General features: G+C 38.5%; 1 protein-coding gene across 1 annotated transcript; it reads right to left on the bottom strand.

Moving 5' to 3' along the window:
- Positions 1–487: 487 nt before the first annotated feature.
- Positions 488–1,652, bottom strand: ptf1a (pancreas associated transcription factor 1a). The gene is made up of 2 exons (XM_058081598.1): positions 976–1,652; positions 488–893 (listed from the first exon to the last, which is right to left on the bottom strand). The coding sequence occupies exons 1-2, from the start codon at positions 1,562–1,564 to the stop codon at positions 691–693; spliced, it is 792 nt and encodes a 263-aa protein (XP_057937581.1). The 5' UTR covers positions 1,565–1,652; the 3' UTR covers positions 488–690.
- Positions 1,653–11,334: the final 9,682 nt, after the last annotated feature.

The following is an 11,334-nucleotide window of genomic DNA, read 5'->3' as shown; positions in this document are numbered from 1 at the left end:
CTTGCAAATCATATTGCCGGTGAACACATCGGTTTTACAGAGTTTTCTTTATTAGCGCTATTAAACAATAGATATAGATAATAGATATTATAATAGATTCTGGAAACCTGACTCAATTCCATATTTTATCTATATTTGTTATATTGTTATCTATAATATTGCATAGATTTTCTTCAGCATAAAACATGACTCACTAGTGTGCATGTTTTTATTTTAATATATCAATTTAATTCAGATATTGCATTATAGTTAATATATATTAATATATATGTTAATAAATATATAAATGTATAAATATCGATATATAAGTATATATATACATAATCGTAATTGTAAGTACTATAATATATGTTTGTGGGGGGGTGTTTGTTTTGCTTTTTTACTCACACACACAAAACCAATCGGTTCCTTATCAGTTTGATTTATTTGAAGATTGAATTGAAAAAAATAAATCATCATCAATATAAAAAAATAAATACCCTCTCATTCTTTGCAATTAAATTACAACATATATTATTTAAAAACAATACAACAATATTAAATACATGATTGCCAGTAGCATGAACTGAAAAAAAGTAATAAATATTTACAACTATTGCAGTAGTTTTTTTGTTTGTTTGTTGTTGTTTTTTTACAGTGCACCTGAACACATCATTCACTTCAAGTTCTTCTCTGGTTGGGAGGCGGTAGTTAAGCCACGAGGCCAAAGGGGGGCTCGTTTTCTATGTCCGTGAGGACCGATTTGTTGTGCAGTTTCCGGGGGTCCTCCGGGGTCCACACCTTGGCTGTGCGGATGATGTTCTGCTCTCGAAGGAGCTTCTCATTGGACCAGGACAGAGAGTGTCCGGCCAGAGGGGGGAGACCATAGTCCGGGTCACTCGGGGAGGGAGACCCTAAGGAGAAGAAAAGATGGGGAGACATGTTTAGTCATCTTTGCTAATGAAAGCGGTGTTCGATTCAAGTCACGTGACTTACTTGTTCCTCTGTGACATATAATGACTTTCTTTGGCTGCACGTGCGTATCGCTGCTGGAGTTCCGGATCGGCAGGTCCGACTGTACCAGCTCGGCCAGGAAGTTGATGTAACCGATGGCCAGCCTGAGAGTGTCCACTTTGGAGAGTCTCTTCTCGTAAGGCAGCGTGGGGATGTGCGAGCGGAGCCCCTCGAAGGCGTCGTTGATGGACTGCATTCTTCGTCTCTCCCGGACGTTGGCCGCCTGTCGGAGCTGATGCATCTCCATCTCCGAGCGCATCCTCCGCCGCCTCTTCAGAGACAAGGGGCCGCCGTGCGGGGACAGGTCGGCTGTGCTGTCCGCACAGCTGTAGGAGACCGTGGACGACGAGGAGGAGAAGGACAGGTCGCCGATGTCGTAGTCGCCGTGACTCTCTTTGCTGTCGTAGTCTGGAAAATGACCGGAGAAGAAATCCACGTCGTCGTCCAAGAAGTCGCTCGCGTCCACGTGACCGTCCCGCGAGGACTGGTCAGTGAAGAAGTCGTCATCGTGGAAGTACGGAGGGGAGGAGAAGGAGTCGAGTGCGGAGAAAGGGTCCAGCACGCCGTCCATCTTTGTTTCGTGTCGCGTTGAGTCTTCGAGGCGCCAAGCGGTCAACACTTGACTCTTAGTTGAAAGACAGGCACGCGAGCTACCTTTATAAGGACATCCGTGGTCGCGTGCCGCTCCATCTGAGCGCCAGCCAATCACAGCCCTGTCCGCGATGCGCACCTCCACATCAGCACTTCGAAGCCACGCCCACCCTTCCACTGACTTTTTTCTCTCTCTCTTTCTCTCTCTTTGTCTATCTATAAACAATATGTAGCAAAAAGTGCACATTGAAGTAAAAGTACAACATATTCTACAGTATGTAGAACATTCTACAGTATTTAGACTACAGTATGTAGAATATGGGGATAATTATTTCATTCGATGCTGATTTTGTAAGAAAGAAAAATAATACCAACAAACTTTTTTTAAAGGTTTTACATATAATACACCCATAATATAAATATATAGTACCTATAAAAACATGCAAACATACTGTATATTACACTCGTCACAATTTCCCCCACTCAAGGAGGCAGATACCCTTCCCTATAGTTGAAATAAAACAATAAAATTATGGATTTATTTAAAGGGAAAAACTTGCACAATAGTTATCCATAGATGTTATTATTATTGTTGGGGGAATGTTTCTAATGGGAAACAGTGCAGCGTTAAGGAAAGGCGAGAAATAAAATGTTTGAAATAAGAAAAAAATGTAGCAAGAGACATAAATTCAATTCCCATAAATTTGACTTTCTGGATGTAAAAAGTTTGCCCATTAAGAGATTCACATTGGAAGGAATACAGAAAAGGCAAACAGTACAGGTCGCAGAAAAAAGGACCCAAAGAGCCCCCCAGCTCATTTATTTAGCAGTAAGTGGAGGTGCAGTAAATACCCGCACCAGCAGACCGATCCACTTGGGTCTGCCTGTGCGGGTCTTGGATCGGGGGGACCGGTTAGCAAATAAAAGCGCAGTGGTGGCAACAAATTAACACTCCCCGCTAGGACACATCGGTGTGTGTAAGCACTCATCTATTCAGGCCATTCACGCCAAAGAAGCACTTTGTTGTTGTGTGTGTGTGTGTGTGCGTGCGCGCCCCACGCGTGGCCGTGGGAAGAAGGCCACTTGCGCTCCGATGTCACCAAATGCAACACGCCGCCTCATAAATGAGCTCTTCGTGTGTGCGACACACACGTACGCACACACACACACACACACACACACACACACACACACACACACACGCACGCTACAGGTCTATGTTCAGGTACTTAATAATAATAATAATAATAATAATAATAATAATAATAATAATAATAATAATAATAATAATAATAATAATAATAATAATAATAATAATAATAATAATAATAATAATAACAATATAATAATAATAATATTATTATTAATAATATATGAATACTAATGATACTACTACTAATACTACTACTACTAATAATAATAATAATAATACCAATAATATAATAATAATATTAATAACAATAATATATGAATACTAATAATACTACTACTAATACTGCTACTAATATATTATTATTATTATGAAAGATTGGTTTTGTTGGACATATTTGTTAAAGCAAGGATAAATATTATAAGTAATAACCATTAAAGCAAGAAAATCAATAAATACTATAAGTAATAATCAATAAATCTAGAAAATCAATGAATACTATAAGTGATAACCAATAAATCAAGAAAAATAATAAGAAGGCTGAGAGCCATCCTGTCTGGTTTATTCGGAATTTATCAGAAATGTATCATTATTTATGATATTCTGCATGTATTCATACAGAATACAATATTTTTACGCCTGCATTTATATACTTATTATTACTTGATTTACTTCTGATTATTATTTCCTTTATTTATTTGTAATGTCACGTAGCCCATTTTCTCTTTATTGAAGTCATGCGTATTATTTCTTATTATCCATTACAAATTATTTTTATATGCATTATAAATTATCATCGATGTGTATTTTTTCTATTTGTTATTTTAGGGATTTTATGTATATTATGTACATTATGATCATTCATTGAAGTGTCTTCATTCACCTGTTGTTATCGAGTTTAATGTTATTTTAGTTTAATGTCATGTTTTCTATTGATTTATGTCATAGTCATCTGTTTAGTCATGTAATATGTATAGCTCTACATTATATTAAGAGTTATTTAATGGCTTAATTTAATATACTGAAGCAGTTTCTTTGACTGTTAATTATTTCGTGAATGTACACATGAAAGATGACATATGATTAATGTTTATGTCTTTTTTTTGCACCTGCATCATTCAGAAGAGAAGAAAATGTCAGTAATTCCTCTGCTCTGCTTCTTTCTACTTCTTTTCCGTCTGGTGCAATGACGTGATGAACTATATATTATTATTATCTTTATTTTATTGTGAGTGTTTTGGTAATGTCTAGTGTCTCATAAGGACTTAAACAGCTTGTTTGCAATAGTGTCACGTCGGGGCCATTGTGTATTCTTGCGTGTGTGTGTGCGTGTGTGCCCCCCCACCCCACCCCCTCCCTTGTGTAGCTGATAATTCGAACCGTGTAAAAGTTGTAAAGGCGGCGTGACGGAGCGCTCCACGCACCTTATTGACGGGCGTGCTGCCTTGTGATGGAGGCGACCTGCTCCAGAAGAACAAGTGTTCCAGTTCCCATGCAGACTCTCGCTCTGCAGCATGCAACAAGAGGCGAGCTGCATTCAAACACCCTCCGCGACGCCGCGGGTGTGCACGTTGGGGTGAGAGCACGCGCGCACCCTCCCTCCATTATCTTTTTTTTTCGTCATAAAAGATATTCCTATAATAATCCATATGCAGGCGTACAGCGGACAGCTCACATATAACTGATGTTTTCATCAAAATATGAATGGTTATAAGACGTATGGATGTTATACATCATTATGTTATAGTAGGGCAAAATACGACGATTAGTACAACATATTAACAGAAAAACTACGAAACAGTTAAACTACCAACATTTGTCTGGCTTGTTTGAATTCAGTGAATAATTATCATAAGGACTGTTGAATTGTCATATTTGAAACTCTATTAAATTAGTTGTAATCGGTGCTAGCATGCTACGTTAGTGTGCTAACATTCCCTCCGGGTGCTGGCATGCTAACAGTTAGCATGTTAGCCTTGTCGAGTAACCGGGGAAAACAACTCCTTTCAAGGGTCAGAAATTAGAGAAAATACTTAAAGTGTATTCTACGATTTGTACAGCAGAGGTAGACAGAGTGAAAACAGAAAGTAAAGTTGTAATAATAGCCATTTTCATTGGTATACTTACCAATGCTAGGTGCAGTCTAGCATGCTAGCAGTATGCTAGCATTTTTCATGGATATGAACATCATAGATATTTATACATATGTTTGCCCCCTCCCTGATGGGTTTGTTCACCAAACAAATGAAAATGACAACACAACTGAACACAAAATGCTAATTTTAAATGAAACTTTTATTATTAAAGGAGGGCTTAGCGCACAGGCCTAACAGCTAGGAGACCCGAGTTCAAATCCACCTTCCACCCATCTCTGTGTGGAGTTTGCATGTTCTCCCCGTGCATGCGTGGGTTTTCTCCGGGTACTCCGGTTTCCTCCCACATTCCAAAAACATGCTAGGTTAATTGGCCACTCCAAATTGTCCATAGGTATGAATGTGAGTGTGAATGGTTGTTTGTCTATATGTGCCCTGTGATTGGCTGGCCACCAGTCCAGGGTGTAGAAAATGAATGAATGTTCCTCATAAGACACTCCTGATTAAAAGTGTTGGATCTAAGTTTGTGGTTCTAAGTAGAGCTTCAAAACGCATAAACAAGAAGAAACGGGTAGCAAGACCAAATCTTTTGGAGTCAGAAATTTATTGCAAAGGGGAATAGGTTGTTCATTCGATCTTTAAAAGCCCAAATCTTGGCCAAAATGTGGATTCAATATTGTTTTCTGTCGGGTATTCCCACTGTTGTGACCTCTTGATGGCAAAGACTGAAGATGGACGGAGTAAGGCATCTGAAACCAAGATCCTGAGGGTTATGGGACCAAAAAGTCAAGTGGTGGACTCACAAAAATGTGACCTGGAGGATCCGATCGGATGACCTTGGCCTAAACCAGGGGTGCTCATTAAGTCGATCGCGATCTACCGGTCGATCGCGGAGGTGGTACTGGTCGATCGCTGGTCGATCGCGGCGTGACATTAAAAAAATATCATCCTCGCATCAATGCCGTCACTTGATTGACATACAGGGCAGCCATTCAGATGCCAACTGAATGTTGCCCTTCGGGCGACCAATCAAATCAAACAACGTCTCTAAGTGCAGCAGAACTTACGATGTCAGCCTATCATCCATCCCCGTTACTTGATTGACATACAGGACAACCAGTCAGATGACAACTGAATTTTGACCTTTAGGTCACTGCTCATGCGTAAACAACGATGCAAAGTGCTAAGCTAGTCGGCGAATTGCGAGATTTTAAGCCCTCGCTAAAGTTTATGGTCACTAAAATGAGTGAAGGAGCTGGACCAAGTAAAAAGGCAAAAACTGGACCAAGTAAAAAGGCAAAAACATATCACTTCCATACGGAATGGGAGGTGGACTTTTTTTTCACAATGTCTTTTTCGAAGTGCGTTTGCCTCATATGTCATTCTACCATCGCAGTACCAAAGAAGGGAAATGGGGAGTAATGTGGAGGTAATTACAAAAAATGTTAACTGTTAATTATGTGTGTTTTGCAATATTGGCTCATTTGGTTATGTAAGGTACATCAACATACATTGTACGTACAAATAATCCTCAATACATTTGAAAATAAATAGATGTTTTGCATTTTTGTAGTGGGTAGATCATTTTGACTCGGTCATTTTAAAAGTAGCTCGCATGCTGAAAAAGTGTGAGCACCCCTGGCCTAAACCATCAGTGATGCTAAGCTGTAAACTGCCCCAGTAAACGCGAAAGGAAGGTCACAGACTGATGAGGCCAAATCAAAATCACATCAAATTCATAATGGGCCATGTAAGTATATAATAACAATACAAAGTTTCATCTAAAAACTACATTCTGTGTTAAGTTGTGTTGTTATTCACTAATATTTCAATTTGTTTCATGATCGGAACAAAAGTGTGACAATCATGGGGGAGGGGGGGCAAACAAGTGTTGCTTCTTATGGGATATTGTAACGAAAAAAAGGGACATACAATATTGTGCATATCCAGAGCACAAAAAAACGATTATGATGGGGATTTCTGTGGAAATCATCTTTGTTCTTTGTTTTCATTAGTCATAAATGTCATTTGTCAATTTTTATCTTGCATTCACTGTAATATCAATGAAAAAACTAATTTTCATCTTTGCAAAAACAACAAACTGCAATATACACTGTTGATATATACTGTTGATCCCAGGCTGAGCAGGTTAGCTTTTTTCAACAAAACAACAAATCAACACTTCTGGGCATCTTTTCATGCAAAATGGAGTAAGAAAAGGAAATCCAGAAAGTGAACTACGGCAGTCAAATATGTGGAATTAGAGCCAGCGCTAATCCTACACATTGATTCAGTTGTAATCCCTTCATAATCTGTGGCTACACAGGATTATCCATCTGGATGACTCAAACAAATTGAGGAGATTTGTGGCCCACAGTTTGCTTTTTATTGGCCCTCTGCACTTTCTAAAAATAAAACTAGACAGGATAAATAGCAAACAAACAGAACATTTTGGAAAAAGAGCAAAAAAAGTTGAGAATAGAAAAGTTGAATAATAAAATATATGTCTTATCAGCCATAACACAGAGATGATGACATGATGGATGAAAAGTCAACTTAGAAAATGATATTTTGGTTTTGGTGCAGGAGTCATTTTAGGAGGCGGGGTACACCCTGGACTGGTGTCCAGCCAATCACAGGGCACATATAGACAAACAACCATTCACACTCACATTCATACCTATGGACAATTTGGAGTACCTGCTTTTTTTTATTCCCAACCAAAGTTGATCATGTGGTTTATCTTCTTCAGGTTGTATGCCGAGCTGTTCCTTGTTAGCACACGTACACACCCACTGTAGACACACACACACACACACACACACACACACACAGACTGAAAGCAGGTCAGAGTGTGAGTGAGCAGGAGTTAGGCTGGGAGGCCTGGGAATTCTGCCACTTGCTGGCGGGACTCACAGATGTGTGGAAGGCAGGAGTTAATAGAAGCAACATTTGCAGAAGATAGCAAGAAGTCTCTGTTGATTGTCCCCAGAACCTTGGTTAGTGTCAGGAATCTGTTCCAGGTGGTTATTAGTAGGTAAATGTAGTAACATACAACATACATGCAGAAAACTATAGGACATATAAAATGGATTAATTAATGAAAGGGATAAATGAACAGGTTACTTTTAACCAAGGTCAACAGGGTCAATTTGTTCTACAGCCAGCAGTATCCTCCAAGTACAACGCCAACAATGCCACCAACAGAGAACATACTAACTCCTTACTTCTAAAATCACAAATACTTCAACTTGCTGATATAGTTAATCTTCAAACAGCTAAAATAATGCATAAGGCTAAAAATAACCAATTAGCTAAAAATGTCATCCAATACTTCTCTACAAGAGAGGAGAAATATGATCTCAGGGAAGAAGTACATTGGAAACACTTCTATGCTAGGACTACGTTAAAAAGCCATAGCATTTCAGTATGTGGAATCAAACTATGGAATGGATTGAGTAAGGAAATCAAACAATGCACAACGGTGAGCCAATTCAAGAAACAATACAAGCAGTTGATGTTTGCTAAATACAAGGATGAAGAGTCTTGAACCAGTCATGATGTGCTATATATATCACTATATTGACACTTACTATGGTACACATTATGTCATTGGATGGTCATATCACCTCATACTTCAGTACGTGACAAAAATAAACATAATACGTTCTCAGTTCCACATGTCCGAAAGGAGTAGGAAGAAGCAAAGCTTATTAAATCCTACCCCTCCATCTGGGACTTTTACAATCAGTAACTGTTACATTTGTTCACTTCCTGCTTTCCTAATATAGTTTAAGTATTTTATTTTTTTATTTTTTTGTCACATACCGAAGTACGAGGTGATATGACCATCCAATTTGTTCATTTGTTACATTTGTTCACTTCCTGCTTTCCTAATACAGTTTAAGTTTTTTTTTAAATCAAATTTTTTTAAATTTATTTTATTTTTGTCACTTACCAAAGTACGAGGTGAGATTAGTGAGATTAGATTAGGTGTGATTAATTTAAAATAAAATTAGTTTTTATTTGATGAGAAAAACAGTGAAGCATAACAATATAAACATGTAAAATGGTAGTAATTGTTTTAGCTGTATTATCACCTATTTGGAAATTATTAAACACATATTTTGGAGAAATACACAAAATCTAATGCTAAAATGAAATAATAAGATATAATATTACAATAATGAGTAATTATTTATGAGATTTATATTTGTAGTATTTAAACCAGAACCCCGTTCAGTAGTAGAAGTATAAATGCCACAGTATGGAAATCCTCATGATAATCCCCTAAACCTCCCCAAGAGACCCCCCCCCCCCCCCTCCCGCCCCTCCCGGTAGTGGTAATTGACTCATCTGTTGCAGACTCTAATTGATTTGGGCGTTAATCTGAGGGCTGGACACTAAAGTCCAGGCTAATATGAGGAGACTGGAGAGAGTCCGGGTATGCCCGCGGGCTGTTGATGACTACTGGGAGGATTGGAGAAGATTAACCAAGATTTCTCAGCGTCCTGCTGGAGGAACTTGAAAGAAATGTTTGTTTGTCTCGAGACTATTTATCCACCGTAGTTGTGTCAAGCCCCTCAAATGCAAGTATGAGAACACGAGGGAGGGGGGGGGGGGGGTCCAAACCTTCCCCAGACACACGGAAATATTAAAGGATGTACTGGGAGCCAAAAGTGCATCTCATCTTAGTGACGTACAGTACGTAAGTATACACTTATATACACTAAATATTCTCATAACATTATTACTTATTGTAACTTCTTCCCAAAGCTAGTTTTCTACCAATGAAACCTTTATTTTGTCCTGTTTGTTCCTGCACGGCGGACGAGTGGTTAGCGCACAGACCTCACAGCTAAAAGACTAGGGTTCAATTCCACCCATCTCGGTGTGGAGTTTGCATGTTCTCCCCGTGCATGCGTGGGTTTTCTCCGGGTACTCCGGTTTCCTCCCACATTCCAAAAACATGCTAGGTTAATTGGCCACTCCAAATTGTCCATAGGTATGAATGTGAGTGTGAATGGTTGTTTGTCTATATGTGTCCTGTGATTGGCTGGCCACCAGTCCAGGGTGTAGAAAATGAATGAATGTTCCTCATAAGACACTCCTGATTAAAAGTGTTGGATCTAAGTTTGTAGTTCTAAGTAGAGCTTCAAAACGTGAAAACAAGAAGAAACGGGTAGCAAGACCAAATCTTTTGGAGTCAGAAATTTATTGCAAAGGGGAATAGGTTGTTCATTCGAACTTTAAAAGCCCAAATCTTTGCCAAAATGTGGATTCAATGTCATTTTCTGTCAGGTGTTCCCACTGTTGTGACCGCTTGATGGCAAAGACTGAAGATGGACGGAGTAAGGCATCTGAAACCAAGATCCTGAGGGTTATGGGACCAAAAAGTCAAGTGGTGGACTCACAAAAATGTGACCTGGAGGATCCGATCGGATGACCTTGACCTACACCATCAGTGATGCTCAGCTGTAAACTGCCCCAGTAAACGCGGAAGGAAGGTCACAGCCCGATGAGGCCATCAGGACCACATTGTCGACAAATAGAGATGAGATCTGAAGTCCCCCAAAGTTGAGGGCCTCCACAAAGCCAACCAGGCGCCTGCTGTAGTTGTACAAGAACCGGATGTAGTAGCATGCCACCAATCCTGTACTCTCAGAGCCCCCCCTTTTCCCCCCATGATATTACCAATTGATTCATGTTAAATTGTGACTTTGGGGTTGCTAGAATAGGACTTCTTTCTCTTAATATTTTGACTTTATTCTTGTAAAAGAATAGGACGCTAACAAAAATCCTTTTTGAAATAGCTGTAATATTTATTATATTACATGTACAAAACATGATTATAATTTTCTTATAATTACATATTTAACAGTTATAATATTTCATTTTTTATTATGCATTATTATACTTCGATTATAATATAAATATTTTAAGAGCTTACCTACATTAGTGATTTTAGCAAGTTTATTTCATTGAAAAATACTTAATATTAAGTAAATATTATAAATATAAATATTGTAAATATTAATATTAAATAATATGACTTTTAAAATATTTATTGTGGACATCCCCGTGATACAGTAAATGCTGAAGTTTCCACAATCACAACAGAGCTGTTATGCTTGTCTCAACCACTAGAGGGCAGTGCAGAGTCAAGTATGATGCTGACCTTCACGCACTGACAGTGTTGACCATCTGGGGGCGCTAAACTGCCGTTTGTGACCCGCAGCTCTCTTTTTATTGGCCCACAATAAACAACACACCGTAAAAAATCAAAAAATCTGAAGAGTAAAAATATGAGATAAAATTGGAACGTTGACACTAAAAAGAGCCTGAATTATATACAATTTATTAGCAAATAAAATAATATATTTTTTTATAGATATATAATACAATGATAATAATAAGATATCAGGGAGAATTCAAAATTCACACAAACGACGCAGAGAAAGTTGATAGATTTGTCGCGTTTGTACTGTGTATGTACTGTATATATAC

Source organism: Doryrhamphus excisus, chromosome 1 (genome assembly GCF_030265055.1).
Source record: "Doryrhamphus excisus isolate RoL2022-K1 chromosome 1, RoL_Dexc_1.0, whole genome shotgun sequence".
Classification (NCBI taxonomy): domain Eukaryota; kingdom Metazoa; phylum Chordata; class Actinopteri; order Syngnathiformes; family Syngnathidae; genus Doryrhamphus; species Doryrhamphus excisus.
The sequence above is the reverse complement of the archived record's forward strand: the minus strand, read 5'-3'. Positions and strand labels throughout refer to the sequence as shown.